This window comes from Apodemus sylvaticus, chromosome 5 (genome assembly GCF_947179515.1).
Source record: "Apodemus sylvaticus chromosome 5, mApoSyl1.1, whole genome shotgun sequence".
NCBI classification, from domain to species: domain Eukaryota; kingdom Metazoa; phylum Chordata; class Mammalia; order Rodentia; family Muridae; genus Apodemus; species Apodemus sylvaticus.
In genome coordinates this window covers 98,388,757-98,407,660 of record NC_067476.1, presented here as the reverse complement: position 1 = coordinate 98,407,660, position 18,904 = coordinate 98,388,757, and the positions used below count along the sequence as shown (strand labels likewise).

Sequence of the window (18,904 nt, the reverse complement as noted above, 5' to 3'; positions counted from 1 at the left end):
CCTCGCATTGGGCTTCCCTCCTTTTTGTTTTGCTCTGTTTTCAGTTTTTGAGACAAGATCTTAGTCTGGAGTTCAGATTGGCTTGGAATGAACAAGTAGCCCATGCTGTCCAGAAGTTTGCTATAAAGCTAAACATGACCTTGAATCCCATATCCTCCTGCCTCTGCCTCCCAAGTACTGGGATTACAAGCACAAACCACCACAACCAGCTTGGGTTTTGCCCTTTAAATTCCTCAAAACAAAGTTATGCCAAACCCATAATCTACCACTAAATTGGGTTTTACTGCCTTTGAAACGTACCAGCAACTATTCCCAGCATCTGAGACCTCTCTTAGGAACCTTTCCAAATGTTTGAAACACAAAGCTACCCAACTCTTCACCTAGACACAGCTCAGCTCCTCCTTATGCAGTGTGTTATAAATGCTGCAGGGCATGCTTGCTGCATGTTCTTGTCCATCCAGATGTCCACCTGCCTCTGATAGGCTTTGTTTCAAAACCTCTTGACAGCAGGGGTGAGATGGCAGTGGGGTGGGAGGTCTGTCAGCGGTGTCCCCTTGCCATCCATCACCTGACACCTAGTTCACATCCACACGTTAGCACAGAAAGGTCATTCTCTGTGTTGAAGGTCAAAATGTCAAAAGCTCTATGGACAGACTTTGGGAGGTAGGGATAAGGTTTGAACCTGCCCCTCTCACATTCTAGGCAAGCCCCCTCTGCCGCAGAGCTACAATTTCAGCCCACTTTTGTTGTTGTTGTTGTTGCTGCTGCTGCTGCTTTGATTAGTTTGTTTCTCATGGGTTTAATTGTTTGTTTGTTAATTTGTTTATTTTGAGACAAGGTGTCATATAATTCAGCCTGTCCTCAAATTTCTTATATAGCCAATGACATCTAATTCCTAATTTCCTTACTTCTGCCTCCTGAATGCTGAGATTACAAGAACACAGCACTAAAACCAGCACCATCCCTCTTTTCATTCTCTCTTTACAGACAAAGTCTCATTACGTTTCCCAGGTTAGCATTGAACTTTTGGTAGTTCGATCTCAGCCTTCTGAGTAAGTAGAATTACAAGCCTAGGCTTCATGAACTTTCAAATTGATAACAGAATTGAATCCATCATAACTTTAAGACTGCCAGCCTTCAGATATTGCCAGTCACTCTGGCAGAAAGAAAGGAATTTGTAAATACAGTGTATCTCGATCCTAGCATTCTGTAGCTGGGACAAGTTTGCTATGGGAGTTAGGTGGCCACATTGCTATCCTGGAAAAGCATGAGAAGATGGTGGCAACAATCTCAGTCTTAACTGCTGTCTCCCGATGATGTCACCGGGTTATGGCTCTTAGTGATTTCTTCTCTTTGACGAGGTGTCTCTGTGCTTGGGAAGGGATGGCATGGCTCTCCTTAAGATTTTTATTTTCTCTGAGTTTTTCAAATCAGGAAAGATTTAAAGCCATACAGTCTATGTGAGAAATAAGTCTGTGTGTGTGTGTGTGTGTGTGTGTGTGTGTGTGTGTATGTGTGTGAGTGAGTGTGTGTGCATTCAATATATGTGTGTGAGCATATTACAAGAAACAAGTTAGCAGGGGCTTTAAAGAATGTTCGTCTTATCTAACCTTTTGAGGATGCTATTTTTGTTCAGGAAGTCATTATTTTAACAGTCTTTTGAAGGGCTGTGGAGATGGATCAGTGGGTCGGAGCACTGCTGCGGGGGTGGGAGGGTTGAGTTTGAACACCCAGCATAGATGTTAAAAACTTGGCGTGGCTGTCTGTGCATATAGCCTCAGTGTTGGAGAATGGAGTCAGGCTCCTGGGCTTGCCTTGCAGAAATGGTGAGCTTCTGTGAGAGTGGGAGTCTGTTTTAAAGGTATATAGAGCAATGGAGGAAGACCTGAGACCCTCCTCTGGCTTCTACATGCCTACACATGGGCACACACACACATATACACATGAGCACTCACTCAGACACACATATATACACACAAACACAAGCACACCGCTATCCCTAAATGACTAGTAGATGACACAATACCTGCATTCACTGGCATTGCTATTGATATCTTCTGTTACAAATACATTTATGGCTGTTAGCTGATAGGGTGTTTATTAACTGTTTCCTAAAACCTGAAACAATTTAACAGAAAGCATTAAATTCGTTGCTGATTTCATGTAGATACAAAATGCATCTGGTCAGGTTTCCTCTTAGTTTTTTAAAAATATCTGTTCCTCCTAGCCAAGCTTGGTCTCTTATGTATCTACAGCCCTTGGCTGTGGAGGGTGGAGGTAGGAAACTCACTGGGACTTGCTGGCTGCTAGACTAGCTGAAAAGCCCAGGCCCAAAGTGCAGAAAAAGTCCCTGCCTCAAAAGAACAGGAGAGAGTAACAGCAGAAGACACCCAACACCAAACTGTGGCCTCCAGAGTGCACAAGCATATGTGCACATACCTGTATAAGTGCAGACATCTGCGCATCCATGGGCACACATACCACATGCACATACACAAAAGTAAAGTAAGTGTAAAGATAAAAACAAGTTAATTACTAAATGAAATACAAGATTCTCAACCATATCTCTGGATTAGCTTGTGAAGTCTTCCAGCTGCCATGAATTGAACATTGGCTCCCAATTGTTTACTGAGCACTACTGGAAACCCAGAAGGTAGAACTTGCTGATCACAGTAAATGGCTCATTCTAGAGTCTAAAACTAAATATCAGAATACCATTATAGGGCTGAGGACAGGGTGCAGTCGGAAAAGTTTTCGCCAAAAAGCATGAGGATCCAAATTCATATCACAACACCAAGGGAAAAAACAAAAATAGTGTTTGCCTGGAACCCCCATGCTGGGACAAAAAGAGACAAGAGGGTGACTGGGGCTCCCCGGCCAGTGGCCCTAGCCAAACTGGTGAGCTCCTGGTCCAGTGATAGAATCTGTCTCAGGGCAGGCAAGATGAGGGCAGCAGACCTGACATCCTGAGTTTGGTTCCCAGATCCAAACCACTCCCAAAAGTTGTCTTCTGACCTCCACAAGTATACAAGGTATCCATGTAACTACACACACACACACACACACATTGTTGTCATTGTCGTCGTTGTTGTTGTCATTGTCATGTCATCTTCATCATCATCGCAAATGAATTTAAAAGAAAAAGTAGATAAGAACTTATCCCCCAAAATAAGGAAGTGAAGGAATAAAGAAGGATACTGGACATTGACCGCTGACCTCCACAAATAGGCACACACAGAGTGAATGAAAAGAATAAAAGCATTACAATTTAGCATTAAATATTCCCGTAGTGTTATTTGGCCTCTTTATAAGAGGGCTGGCTGTGAATGAGACTGGATTTCTTGTTTCCTTAGGTTTTGTGGTGGGAGGTCAAAGGTCCAATGTGGACAGTGGACACTACCAACATGAAAAAGTCTGCCCCCACTCTGCTGCCTGCGGGGTGTCTGTAACGACGCGCCATTTTCTGTCCACCATGATGTCCACAATTGTAGCATCTTCTCTTTGACTCTGGAATGGGGAGGAGAACAGAATATTCTGACAAGGAATTTTCACAGACATACTTAGGAAGGGGAGGAATAAAGTCTGCATTTCCTCCCTGTGTTTCCATATGACAGATTGAGAGGCACACAGGTATGCAGAGCTGTTTAAACCCCTCACCGAGGGGGCGGTCTCCAAACGCTTTGATGTCTTCTGCTTGCTGGACCCCGGAGACTTTCCTGGGATCCAAATCCAGTTGACTTTATGTGGTTTGCCTGTCCTTTTCTGGTGTTCAAAAAAGGAAGGAAAAAGGTCCCTGCTCCTTCTTGTCCCTGTCCTTTATTGTGCGCTTTGCTTTGTTTGTTTGATTTTAAAACTGCCATTATGTGAAAGTGTAGCAACTATAAATAATTGAGAGGAGAACTCTGTGGGGAAAGCACTCTCGCTGTCTTTGTGCAGAGGCAGCTCATTACGGCGCTGAGCTGCAGCATTCCGTAAGAGCGATTATGCAGCATCAGTGTGTCATGGATATTAACCAAGGGGAGTAGATAAGACAGCGCAAAATCATCTTGTAACTTATTTAATTAAATTTATTTGGTTTCTTCCAATAGGTCCTCTCGTGTGCAGTTTCTCCGACCACTCCACAGTCTTTGTAGGACTGTTACATGACATTTGGGGTTTTTTTTTTTTATTTTTATTTATTTATTTATTTATTTTTTGGCATTCCTCCTCGATTTTGTGTAGACCTAAAATGTATTTATATTGGAGTTTAATTTCCACCCAAGGAGAGGTTACCCATGAAAATGGAACCATAATTTGGTCATGAGGTTTTTATCCCTCCTAGGGCTTATATAGCCAGTTAATATATGTTAATACAGCGAACTGAATACAAGGTTAAATAAGTGGGTCAGGCTTGGAGCCTCTTAGAATGCTTACTTCTGCTTAAACGGAAGGAAAAGCCCGTAATGGCGCTTGCCTGACTTTCACCCCCATCATTTTAAGAATTGCTTTGCCAATCCTTCACGGCAAATAGTAATTTTAAGTGGGACCAAAACAGAGCCTGGCGTGTTTGCACTCCACAGTAATGATAGAGTAGCCATGCTCCCTGGAGTCAATAAGCCCAACAACGGACTCCCTTCGCCTCCTGTGAGTGAATCACTGCTGTTAGCCTGAATGACAGGATTGCCTATAGAACCGGAGCCCGGCACCACACTGACCTCATCCAGGGATGTCAGAGTTCAGAGGGCAGGCAGGTGGTGTTTAACACAGTTATAAGGAAAAGATGGTTTTGTACGTGGAATGTCTGTAAACAAGAAAGTGGAATTGATTGGAGGGTAGTGGGGGCCAAGGAACCTTTGGTGTACATTGAAATACATTATCCAAAGTAACCAATCCTCATTCCCCAACTCTCTCACCATCTCCTTCCCTGAATCATCCCTCCATCTTGCTCCTTGCCTTCTCCTACCTGTCACATGAGTGAATGTCCCAACACAATGTTAATATTTCCCGCTGCAGCACTATATGTATGAATATATATGTATATATATTCTTTTTTAAATATTTTAACTTTTTACAGGGAAGATGCAAATCCTACTTTCCTGTTGATGTATGTCTTTAAGTAGTAGTTTCCATTAGAAATTAGAATGCCATGCTTTAGCTCAAAGCTGGGAACCCCAGCACTGGAAACCCCAGTAGCTTGTCAGGAATTGATTTGTGGCCCTCATTCCCTTGCAGAGGGTGTTTATCAGTCTTCAAAGAGCCATGATATATCTCACAGCAGAAACGAGAAAATCCTTACATTTTGTTACCTTAGTGGCCATAATCCCATAGTACTTGATCTGGGACTCTCATTTTTGATAGACTAACTAACTAGTGTTCATTCTAGCAGATCTAGGAGGAAATATTTAAAAGGGTTTAATCCATGTAAAAGATTTCCTTTCTTTTCCCATCCCAAGCCTTCCATCTTCCGTTCATGTTTTCTATCACCTCCAGCACAGACACTCACAACACCTTCTTACCTGAGTGGGTGCCCACCACAGTGGTGAAATCTCATTCCAGTTCTGTCCCATGTCACACACACACACACACTCACACGCATGCACACGCACACAAAGACACACACACACATGCACGCGCGCACACAAAATGGGAGTCCATTTCTGCCAGGGGAGTCCTTTCCTTTCACCTCTGCATTTACAGTTCACCTGTCTGTCCATCTCCCAGGTAAGAGTCACACCTTGTACTAGTATTTCCAGTCTTCACGTATTTCTCAGTTTGACATTCCTTAGAGCAGACACAGGAAGGCAGAATTACGTGCCATCTTAGCTCAGTCCTGTTCGAGGGCACATTGTCCATCAGGGATTTAGTTGCAGCACGTGTGTGTGTGTGTGTGTGTGTGTGTGTGTGTGTGTGTGTGTGTGTGTGTGTGAGAGAGAGAGAGAGAGAGAGAGAGAGAGACAGAGACAGAGACAGAGACAGAGACAGAGAGACAGAGAAATACAGACAAGAGATTCCCTAATGGTTCTTCTATTTCAATTCTAAATTATTTCCTAGAGGGAAGGATCCCTATTTTCATTTACTTGTTCAGTTGTATATTCACCAAACATTTCATTGGGGATAGCTGAGAAGGGGTCGATAGCAAAGAACTAAAATATGCTCTCTCTAGATCAACTAGGTGAAACCAGAGAAGTAAATTCTGGTCATTACATTGAATAAAGCTGCAGGGACCATATTGTTAATGACTAAATTTGTGTGTGTGTGTGTGAACCTGCAGCTATACTGGGTAGTCAACAAATCTTGGGAATCCTCTGTCCCTGCTTCCCAGCACTAGGCATAGCATTTTCTTTCTTTCTTCCTTCCTTCCTTCCTTCCTTCCTTCCTTCCTTTCTTTCTTTCTTTCTTTCTTTCTTTCTTTCTTTCTTTCTTTCTTTCTTTCTTTCTTTCTTCCTTCCTTCCTTCCTTCCTTCCTTCCTTCCTTCCTTCCTTCCTCCCTCCTTTCTTTCCTTTTAACATGGATGCTGTGAATTCAAACTTCAGTCTTTGTGCTTGCACTGTGGCAGGCAAAAGAGCCAACTCCCCATCCCCAGGAAATGCTTCTTAATCAGATTATGCAACAAAGTTGCCCCAAAGAGGTGCTCTCTGATAAGAATTTTGAATGATGTGTGGACCAGATGGCTCTGGAAGGAAGACCATCCCAGATGGAAGAAATAGTGTGGCCCTAGCTAGTTAGCATATTAACTTTAAACTTATGAATTAATCTTAGATTATTTGTATATTACATGATTAAAAAAAATCCATGACAGTTAAAACAATTATAGCTCTAAATTAATTTTGTGTTTTCTGGATAGCAGTGTTACTTATATTCCTGTGATGATGGAGACAACTGAAATGCCATTATTTTTTGTCTGTAAGAGTTCTTTATGTGTAAGAGTTAAGTTAAACTATGCCAGGAAGTCTTAATAAGAGATGTGGTTCCTGGATATGCTCTAAAAACCCTTCCTAACTGTGGTACATCCAGGTCGGACCTATAATTCTATATGAAATTTCAGAATCAAAGGTTGATGTCTTCGTTCCTCTGTAAATGGCAGTTAAGGGATGTGTGTATCCACTAACCCTTTAACCCTAAAATATTCAAGGACTAAAGCAGACACAGAATAACCTCGCTGTTTTGTTAGGTCTCTATGGTTTATAAAGTAAATATTACATTTTTTATGATTATGGGATAATGCTAAAAATTTTGTGGTTAATAATATCATCACATTGCAAACACTTTTGTGTAACATCTCTGCTGAAGACATAGGAAGTTACCTGGTTGTCAATCCAAGCAAAAGATGTTTAATTTGCTCTTAAGAAAAGATAATCTGGAAATCTTCCTTTAAAATTAATCTTGAACATCATGAATATAAGAAGAACGTTAAACCATGTATCTGTGAATAGAATTTTTTTGCTTCATGATAGAATTATGTTTTGTACTTTTTTTTAAAGATTATTTTGGGTTGTATGGAATTTGTTGAAATTAACCAAAAAAAAAATTTTTTTTTTTTGTTTTAAACCTTGGGTTTTAACCCCCATGGACAGCCTGTTTGAGGATATAAACTGGTTAGAGAGCCCTGAGTTTAAATAGACGGAATGTCACTTGTGTGCATATTTACGATACGTTATTTGTTGGAACTTTTCCATAATAGTACTTGACTTTTCCTGCTTCACTTTTGTCGCCCCTCCCCACCCTATTTTGGGTTGAAGCCACTCTAAAGTTTAACACCTGGGAGATTTCTCGCTTATGCCTCCCTTTAAAAGTGCTAAAATCTCAGCCTCCCAGCCTCCCAAACAAGAGACCCGCTGCAGCTTAAAGAAAGAAGTGGTGTTGATAAAAAAAAAAAAAAAAAAAGGCCCAAGAATGTTGCCACCTTTCCAACGTGTCCTCCGCAAAGCCCTTTCTTCTAAGCCAGCAGGGGAAAGGAAAGGGGATAAGAGCCTGCTCCCTCCAGATGCTTCTGGTATGCCAATCTGGTCTTCTGAAACATCCCCTGCTGCTCCAGAAAAAGGAGCCCCTGAAGCAAATGAAAACTCTGGTGGGGACATTCACATGCATAGCACCCTCCCTCCAAGTGCTTTAGATCTCGGGTCCTGGAGTGATTTGGCCAGAGTTGAAGAATAGAGACTTGTGAACCATTTGTCTCCACACCTAGAGTATGCTGAGGCGCGGTGTCTTTCACCTTAAAAGCCCATTTAAAAAGAAAAATATGGTTTGTGAGAAGGACACAATTTGGACACCATCAGACTTAATGGAGTCCCTTTTAAATGTAACACCCGATCCCATCAATTCTCTTCTAAATTAGTTGTCACCACCTCGAGAAAACCTGCCCTTGATTCTTATGCAAGTGCTTAAAAACACTCTGTGTGTGTGTGTGTGTGTGTGTGCATCTTTTTAATACCATTACTAAAATCACACATGCTAAGTTTAAGGCAATACAACTTGTTTCATACTACACCATGTGACATATATGTGGCTGTTATCAGCTTCTAAATCTGGTCACTCAGATCATGTCAGAACACCAACCAAGCAAGCTAGCCCTCCTAGAAACAAAGCCATTGCCTGGGAGGTTTTTATTTACTAGCAGACTCGATCAGATGAAGGACTTGGGAAAATCTTGGGGTATATGAAAAAGCAGAATGTTTTCAGAGGCAGCCATCTTTTTAAGCTTATTTCTGGAGAACTAGAATATTCCTAACTTTATAAATATGGAGAGGAGGGATGGTTTTGGAGTAGTCATTTCTTGCCTGGACTTCACATTTCTTATATCCTCGTCTTGAATGGCCTCCTACCTTTTCAGCTCTAGAATTCCACTGCCAACTCAAAGGTGGCATCAGGAAACCCAGCATGCCTCACCCTACAGTAAACCCTAAATAAGAATTTAAAAGGCAAATGGCCAGTTTCAATCAACTGTGCACCATGATATATCAAAACACAGACTCTCAGATGCACTGTCCTAGAGCCCTTTACGTAACCTCCTTCCCAGAAAGATCCAACACAGAAGTCCTAAAAATCACATGCTGCTTGTTTTCACTGCTGGCATCTTAGCTGAAGTCCGGCTCATTTCCCCCTTCTTCCTGCATTACCCAAGAGTTTGGTTCCATCTCAGCTCCTCGGTTCTCCTCCAGTCAGTTCAGTTCGTCCGCTACGGGGCTGTCGGAAAAGGTTTCCCTTAAGAAGCATCATAGTCTCATGTCTCCATTCAAGAATTCCAGAGATTCAATTCATATCTACCCAAAGCAGCCCAAGCAGCTTGTCTTTGGGTCTCCACCAGGTATCCCCAGAATCCATCAGAAAGTGCCAGCCAAGCATGGTTACCCTCCTCAATTCTCAAAGTCAGCCCCGGTGGGATTGATACCTTCCAGCAGTGCCTCATTCTCTTCCCTTCCATTTGCTTGTCTGTTTGCTTGGTTTTATTTTTCAAATGCTCTTTCAAACTGCTTCTACTCTTCCCTTCCAAGAATTTGGGGTTTTTTTCCCTTGTCTTCTGGTGTTGGAGAGCAAGCCCAAGGCCTCATACACTTTAAGCAAGATCTCTGCAGGGGTGCTATACCCACTCCGGGTCTTAGCTGTCTCCCTGCTCTGCAGCCCCTTGCTAGCTTGAGCTCACTGCATAGGCCAGGCTGGCCTGGAACTTGCTGTCCTCTGCTTCCACTTCTCCAGTGCTTGGATTACGCACAAGTGTTTATGCACTGTGTGCTGATCAACCTCTTATGTCTACAGTTGATCCACTGCACTGATTCACTGGATATAGGTGTTTTTCTCTAAGAACTTGTGTCTTCTCAAATTGTGACCCTTTTTATCAGTTTGTTCTTGTGTATATGAAAAACAGCAATCTCAAAAGGCACGATTTGCATTTTCAACTGTTTAGATGTAGTTAGCATATGATGTCCACATGTCATTCAATTTGACTTAGGATAACTGTGCGATGTGAACATCTTATCAGCTGGTGACACATGTACAGATTTTTATTGGCCCTTGAAATTATTCCTAATAATTGTTTTGGGATTGAAAAGAGATGAGCAAGTATATGTGTAAGGCCTGTTTTCAGATCCCCACCCACAAAGCCAATCACTGGGCCCCACCACCACCACCAGAGGACACTGCTGTTGAAAGAGAATGGCCTTGCAGAAGAAAGCTAGTGCTCAACACATTCTGATTGGCCAAAGGAATCAAGCTAAATAAATCCCCATCCGCTCTGAACACAAGAAAGGAGACAGAACAGAACCTGTCACTAGAACAGAGCCTGATTAAATGTGAACAAACTCTTCCTCCTCTCCTAGTTAGTAACAGCCCCTCCCACCCTTTTAGCCTTCTGCCTTTTTATCCATATCTATCTGTATTATTTTTCTATCTGCCTTTCTATCCATATATCTATCTGCCTTTCTATTCATATCTATCTGTATTATTTTCCACCATCCTCTGGGGCAACACAAAAGAATCTTGATAGCTGTTAAAGAACTTGTCCATGGCAAAGTTTATTGCCCTACACATGTGCAGTGTACAAGCATGTGGGGGTGGCGGGTAGGGTGGAAGAGAGAGGGGGTGTATGGTTGGATGGGTGTGTGTGTGTGTGTGTGTGTGTGTGTGTGTTATGAGGTGTATGGAAGGGGCGAGTATAGATGGATAGGACCAAAAAGCTGCTGCCTTCTCACTGTCATACGACAGACGCCCACTCGATTGGTGGACACTTCTGACTGGACAGGATTACTGTTGAGAACAAAATCAGACCTTTTCAACCAGTTCGTTCTCAGCAAGAAAATGCACATGACTTACTTTGTTGCTGGTTTTTCTTTCCCTTATAGGTTACTTGGGCGAGCACATGTCAGTATAAATCAGTAGTAATGAAATCACCATTCTGGCATCTTGGATATTGCATTTTCTAAAGCCTTTCTGGACATTAAGTCAGCTTTCAATGATTGATATTATAGATAGTAGATAAACATTTTTGATGCATCTGTTTGCTCTCAGATGAAAAAAAAAAGAGCAATTTTTTTTTCTCTTTGATTGAAAGAGTGTAATGCCATTGGAGAAGGAAAGGTTCAAATGTGATCATCATAGGTTGGTGACACCAAAAATAGAAACTCACTTAGGGTAAAATTTGCTGTCAGGAAAAATGGAGCATTCTTTCTGAACTCGGGAACGTGAGGTTCATGTGAGCATGCTTGTAGAGGGTTGCTACAATAAGGCTGCTTTCATACAGGTGTGTTTATGCCCCAGGCTTGCTGGCCACAGTCCATTCCATTTACAGAAGCTGAATTAAACAATAACTACCGCTTGCAAAAAAAAAAAAAAATGATGGAGGTGGGGGGAAGGGGAGGGGAAAGGTGAGCGTCAAAGGAGATGCCTGAGAGCTTTGTTGGGGCCAAGAAAAACCCTGTTGTAATTGTCAGAGCTTGTTGATGTTGCTGGGAACGGCACTTTTTTTCTTCTCCTGGATTTTGTGGTTCTGCCTTAGGAAAGAAAGTAAAATAGAACGGAAGAACAAAGTCCCACTCTATAAATCAGCAGCTGCTCCTTGCCAGATCAAAGGAATGACATTCTTGCTCCTGGACTTCTTGTCCACTTGAGGGCTTGACAGGCAGCTAACAGCTGGCCCGCTCCACTATAAGAGAGAATCAGCCTACATCTTCTTCCAAGCAGATGACAAGCTAATCAGAGACCTATCCATAGCACAGGACATGGGACTGCCCCTTGACCTCCACCAACAACATCTCGAATACATAATTGCTAAACAGTGTGGTGTATTTTTGGCCAGTTAATTCTTAGGTGGGTTCCACTGAGAAGTAGAATCTGAGATAACACGTCAATCAAAGGTGACCATGAAAGCTTAAAAAAAAACAAAAAAAAACAAGATGTGTTAGGATCAGGTCTTAGTGTGAATTAGCACATGCTTGGAACATGATGAGAAGTAGCTGTGAATGAGGGCAACTGATTATCAGGTGAGACTGGGTACATTTCAAAGCCCTGTCAGATAGATGGTTCAGAACTGGGAACTGGTCATTTTGAAAATGGCCACTGTTTCTTTGTAGGCTGATGGGGTTGCATGACAGGGTTATAGATTTATCTTCTGTGTCTGCACAAAGTGGTTTTCAGGACCACTCTAAGGTGTGCAGGTATCCAAATCTGGAACTTTAATGTCAGTAGTAAAACATTCAAAGTAATTCAGTTTCTCGATGATTTCTATCTGCAATAAATCATGTACAGGATGAGGTAATATGGTACTGCTTATGTCTATTGACATAGTGTTCTATCTTTAAGAGGGTAGATCTTAGATATGGATAACTAAGGAAGTTTGAGTGTTTGCTCCTCCCTTGCTTTCAAGTAGCTCTGAAAGATCACTTTTATAATACATGATAAATAGCCATATGTGAATAACCGGATAGCATTCTGTAAGAGTGGCAGTACTTCAAAGCCAGGACCTGCTCAGATGCTCTCTTACACGCCACTGGGTGTGAGCAGGCTAATGAAATTATGTTAGTTGTTGCTCAGCATTAAAAAAGAAATAAAAGATAATACCCTGCCTGGGTAAGAGGTAATTTCTAAGATACTTTTATTAAATAAGAAAACTAAATGGTCCAGGTTAATCTCAGTCAAAGAAGATGCCCAACTTTCTCCATCACCTTTCACAATACCTTTAATTAAAAAAATGTTCATATGTATTATTGAAGTTCAAAAAGTACAGAAGTAGATGGAACCTCAAACAGTAGTGTGCCGTCCATGCTCTCTGCTCCTGAGAGGTCCTCTGGTGACAGTTTTCACAAAAACATTTTATTGCCCCAGCTTTTACTTTAAGAGATACAGATAGGGTAAAATGAATCATTATTATAAATTGTTTGTTATCCAAGGCAAATGATTAAAAGACTTTTTAGATTTTAGGCACTTAAAGAAGATAGATCCTTTAGGCAATGTTTGCGGGCCACGGGAGTCACAATTAAATCTTGAACTTTGCAACCTTCTGTTCTTAGGCAAAGCACTCACTGCAAGCCTCCCAAGCTAAGTGTGAAGAGGTCACCTGGAGAACCTTTCAAGTGCAGATCTGGGGACAGTAGTGCTGGGCAGGGCACTGTGAGGCCACTGTACCTCCAATACTCTGGAGGTCCTGTGGTAGCTGCTGGTCCTGAGGGTAGGGAAGATCTAGAGAGCTGCTAAGAGGATGTGCTTGCAAAGGAGTCCACTCTGGAACCTCACCTTCAAGCAGATGCTTGCTCTGATGTCTAAAATCACATACACACACACACACACACATGCACACACATGTATGCACACACATGCACATATGCACTTACACACACATGTGCACCTATGCACTCTCTCTCTCTCTCACACACACACACATACACACACACACATACACACACACACACACACCGTTACTTAAGCACATTAAATTCTGCTCTCTACTAAGACCCTAGCAAACGATCTCATGCTACTTGTAAAACCATACATGTTCTCAACCTGTTATCAGCCCAGTATGATATTTTTAGCAGTTACTCATCTATTCTTAATTATTATCTATGAGAGAACAGAGCTTTTTAGGAACATTGATTCTGACCATAGGCTAACATTTAATGAGCCCTCACTATATACTAGGCACTATGCCAAGAGCTTTACATACATGATCTCTGTCAGTACTCAAAACAACCCAGACCCAGTTATCCCCCTAGTTGGTAGATAGGAAACACACTGGGGCTTAGGGAAGTTATAAGGCGTACAAGCCCCTTGGGTTTATTGTTGCTTTTCTCTGGGTAAAGGTTTAAAATGTAGGACAATACTTTAAAGTCCTGTGCTCAAAGTTGAATATTTTAGTGAATAGCTATAGAGGTCCTTGCAATGCTAGGGGAGAGTTGGATAAAGCACTGGAAGCCCACAGCAGACAGTCATGGAAAAGACCTCTCACCCATTTGATGACTTTGCTCTGGGCCTTCCACAGCAATATGAACATTTTCCTCACTCAAGGCGCATGTGTAAGGCTACAAGCATCCCTGCTTCCACACTAACACTATGCTCTCATATTGTAAGCGCATGGGTATTTATTTTGTATGTTTTTACAGGTGTGGGCAAATCTAATAGTCTATCCAATCATAATTGCACCGTAGTTCAGGGACATTAGTTATGATCTGTGAATGTGTCCTAAAGCCATGTATGAATCTCATGCATTTACCTCACTGTGCTCAGAGTTGTCTTCAGGAAAAGATCCTGTGTCTGAACACCAGTGAAAACCTTGGATGTGCAGTTCATTAAACCTTCCTAACTTGATGATTCAACCCAAGACTAGCACGCAGAATAAAACGTGTGTGTGTGTGTGTGTGTGTGTGTGTGTATTTAATGTGAGGGAAAAAATTAAAATGACTAACTTATTTCCCAAGGTTGAAGCCTCACTGAAATCTGGAGTACCCAAGCAGGATTATGCTGGACCTGGAGTCCTGATGCTAGGCTAACTGGAAAGGAGAGCTGTTTTGTTTTGTTTTGTTTTGTTTTGTTTTGTTTTGTTTTGTTTTGTTTTTGAACTAGGCCCCTGTCACCAAGGTCCCTACCACACCTTTTCCAGATTGATCTGATCCCTCCTCAACAGTTCAAGCCCCTTCCTTGACAACCCCCATCCAAGGGAGAGCTTCAAATCCAGCCATCCTCAAGAGTGTTCAGGGCTGGCTGCTTTCCAGGCAGGGAGAGAGACCTGTGCTTTCTAACAAAGGAATGCTGAGTGGGTTGCCAGGTGTGGCAAGGAGTTAGTGAACCAGAAAGAAGGGATTTACCAGCCATTTAAAAGAGGTGGGGGAAATCAAGCAACAATCAGGAAGGACACCTGAGTCTACTCCTGTCAACCCAAGCTATGCTTTGGAGTGAAAAGTCTTTAAAAGAAAACTCAGTGGTCAGATTTCAGGTGGGGCTGGGGGAAGCATCAAAGCTGAAATATTTGGATTTTCCTGAGATGGAGGTTGGTGGTCTCCAACAAGAGTAAGGTGAGGCTTTGGTGATTTTTTTTTCCCTGTCTTGAGTACATTCCTTGGATCTACTAGGGGTTTGGTTTTATTTTGATTTCTGTTGTTGTTGTTCCAAGTTGACTTAGAAAACCTCTTGATTCTTGGAAAGCCACTGAATTTATTTCTATAATTAAATTATTTTAAACTAACAGTCTTAGTATGTAAGTTTGAAGGACCGTACATACTAATGCATTTTCTATTTAAGTAAAATTTAGAGATGCAAGTGGCCTCAGGAGACTCTCTGGGAAGCTTTTGTGTGAGCCTGGGCGCTAACTTCTTGCTCAATAGGAATCGATAGAACTAGTGTGCTTTGGGGTACTCATCCTCTAGGGAGTCACTAAAGTAATTATCTGTAGCCCTTAGAAAGAGTTACAATGAGGCTAAATTTTTTTCTAAGAAAAATCTGGAAAAGATACTAGATGTATTAACACATTTCCTACACGAGTTATAAGAAATTCGAAGTTTTAAAAAACTGTTTATCATCTAAGAAGATTTGATAACTTAGAATTAAATTGGTTTTGCTAATAAAGCAGTATATTATATGTCTGCAACTTCAAAACCATTTAGGGATGACATTAAAACTTAAGAGAGTGGTTTCTTTTTTTTTCTTTTTCTTTTTTAATATGAGATACAGATGAAAAACCTAACAGTCTTTGGGTTGGAGATAACTTGAGGGGGGTTCATTAAAGTTGGGTGCAGCTGGCTGCATTTTGGTTACTTGGATGTCTTCAGCAATTTTTCAAATGTTTTGGGTTTGGCAAAGTCCAAAATGTTTTTTGCCAAGCCCCTCTTTTCCCCTTATTTTTTAAACCCGTGTGAAATGTGGGGATAACTTAATCCATATGTGTCTGATTCATTTACACTTAACTCATCAAAATGTTATTTTGTGAGACCCATTTAATATCCAAGAAACCTTTTGAGTCTTTTAAAGACAAGGCTTTTGTCTTTGAAGCAGGAAGTTGCATTTTTCCATAGGAATTGAGGTCTGGCCTGGGATGATTGAAGATGAGTTGTCTTTTCAACTTAAATGCTTCAGAGTTTAAGTAGAATCAAAACTTGATATTATGTTTATTATCTACATAACGGAAAAGTCATTCTTAAAATAGAATCAGAGGAAGTGGACAGAATTCATATCAAATTATCTAGGGGAAAACCATGTATGGAAGTTCATATTGGGAATTAATGAAATAAAAAAAATCATTCCTCATTTGACATTTTTATCTCCAAATTAAATGGCTTTATTTTGAGACTATTTTCTAAAGGGTGGTGGCCTGTGGCTCGTCAGTATGAGGGAAGAAGAGAGTTGTCATTTGAATTTTTAAGACCACACTTTTTCTTAAAATGAATACATTATTAACTTTAATAAAATAGCATCTATGGTAGCGTTAAGCTATTCTGAGATTATGCAAGTTGACAATTGGCAGGAGTTGTATGTTCAGAGATTTCTGAGGGGAAGAAAACAACAGTAAAAATGGGGCCCCTTTGTTTTCTAAATCTTGTATGATTTGAAAGAATGCATTAGAAGTATGAAAATATACTGGGACCCAAAATACTGAGACCGAAACTCCACAGAAAGTTCATGGACCACAGGAGAATGTGAAGTCGTGAAGTCGCTATGACTCTCTGAGAAAGGATCCCCCACACCATGAAAACCTGCAGGGCTTCTTTCTTTCAGCCTCTGTTGGGGGACTAGTGAACACGCGGTCCACACCATGGAAACTCACTGAAAATGTGATGCGCAGCTGGCATCGCCAAGTCCAGCGCTTCTGGACAGGCCTGCTAACGGCACAGGATGCTTTGCTTTCTCTGAATGTTCTGTATGATTGCGTCACCCCCATTGAACAACCTGTGAGAGGACCCCCATTTTTACTAATGTAAACATTCTGATGAGGATCCAGAGAAATGACCTGTGAGTGAACCTCTAACCTTCCCAGTAATTATTTGTTTGAAGACAGTGTGGAGTTCTCCTGCTGAGAACTAAGCACCATGATGCCTTGCAGCCCTGTGAGCAAGGAAGTGTTTGAGGGAACAGGAGAGAAAAGTATAAATAAGGGAATAATCTCCAAATGTAAATAATAAAGAAATAAAAAGAAGAAAACTTAAAGGGAGCAGCGGGGAGGGGGAATATCAATTTGCTTCACCTAAAGGGTTGACCTACAAGAGTAAACAAAAACAGAACAGCCCACCACACAACTGGATTGTAGCACTTGAAAAGAGGAGCTTCCCCACTCTACCAGAAACACCGAGACAGACCAAAGGAGCCTGCTCTTGCTTGGTCTTGATGGGACCCCTGAGAAGAACCCCTGGAGTGGGAAATAAGAAAGGGCCCTCCTAGGCCTGGGACAACAATGGTGTGATGGAGATAATTCTTTAAACTGGTTGCATGGCTGCTTCTAGTCAGCAACAGTTTAGGGAACTGGTGGGGGTGGGGGAGGTGAATGCACAGTTTCAACTCCCCTAGCTGAACTTAGAGTAGACTGGCACTTTGCTTCCCGAAGCCAAAGGGTAGAACATTTTTTGAAGCCTGAGACATTCTTTCTTAAGTACCTAAAAAAGTTGATTGTTTTGCAAACAGCATATGCAAAAGACTCCTTTGGCTTTCTCCCGCCTATTATTCATCAGCCTGGTTGTATTCTTCCTAGAGGACTCACAGGAGGCCTGTGTGGGCTCACTGTCCTCCAAGAGACTTAACTGCCAATGCTTGAGAATTCTTCAGTGAATGAACTTTCAGGTCCTGCCTGGAGCCCCATGTGGATACATTAATCATTAAGTCCCCCATATGCTAAGATTTGAAAGTAGAGTTGTTGAAAAACAAATGTTATCAATAGAAAACATTTTGAAGGACCTCCCTACCACCGGCCCCTCCCCAGCCTAATGCAAGGCCACTGAATCTTTCCCAGGAGTTCATACGTGTGGGGAAATACCATCATTAAAAGCAGGGGGACAAGGCTAACTCACAAATAGTAGAAAATTGTTTTGTTTTTATTAAATTTGGAGAAATAAAGGAGATTTCTTATTGTCTTACTCTGTTTGTACATGAATATTTGATGGGCATTATTAAACATTAAAGTAACATGAAGTAGGCACTTATTTTTGGATTTTCAACAAAATTAGATCCAGGCTTCTTAGACAAAATAACCGCTGCTCCTTACATTCCTGGGAATCAGCAACCACCTGATTTGGAAACCGTTTCCCGGGCCCTAATATCAACCATGTGGACCCGAGCCTGGCTTTCTAGTGGGTTGAAAGGTGGCTGAGTTTATGGTTGGCAGTTAGCTTATCCACTGCCCTGGGTGTCCCTGCTTTGGCTGCAAAGGCCGCCCCCAGCTGGCACTGACCTCTGAGTGACCCTAACTTTACAGGCTTAAGCCGCAGGAGTTGCCGAAGACCAGAAGTCTTTGGGCCAGCACTTATTACTGCTGTGTTGGTGATAAAACTTCAGACAGCCTAATTGATGGCTTTGCTGACCTAACAATACCTTGTGAAAGCCGAGTGCCAGAGCCTGGGCTTCATTTACGGCCAGCTGCAAGGGAAGCTGAGTGGCCCTGGGATGAGGGGTCCAGGGAATGAGGCAAGACCGTCTGTCCGGCCTGTGGCTGCAACCTGGTTCCTACTTGTTCCAAAAGCAACCGCAGGAGTAGAAATGCTTTCTCCCGGGGAACCCCTGTCCCTCTCTGAAAATTAGTAGCAAGGTGGCTTGGTTTGGGCTCCAAGATGATCCAGTCAGCTGGTTCTGAACACAGAAGGGAGAAGCGCCTGTCAATTATATAGATGGTTTACGGTAGAGGTTGGACTCTGGTGTGCCCTCCCTCCACTGTGCTCACCAGAGCCGTTCACCGAACACACAGAGACTGAGGTTGGTAATCAGACTTCTTTCTTCTGTTTCAGGTTTATTAATGCCAGAAGAAGA

At 41.9% G+C, this 18,904-nt stretch overlaps 1 protein-coding gene across 9 annotated transcripts in view; it reads left to right on the top strand.

Moving 5' to 3' along the window:
- Meis2 (Meis homeobox 2) overlaps positions 1–18,904 on the top strand; it is a 205,140-nt gene that overhangs the window by 180,538 nt on the left and 5,698 nt on the right. For all 9 annotated transcript variants that reach the window (XM_052183199.1, XM_052183197.1, XM_052183198.1 and 6 more), the window contains one exon: positions 18,883–18,904. This exon is cut by the window's right edge and continues 37 nt beyond it. In XM_052183199.1, coding sequence (XP_052039159.1) covers positions 18,883–18,904 — 22 coding nt within the window. The remainder of the gene's footprint in view (positions 1–18,882) is intronic.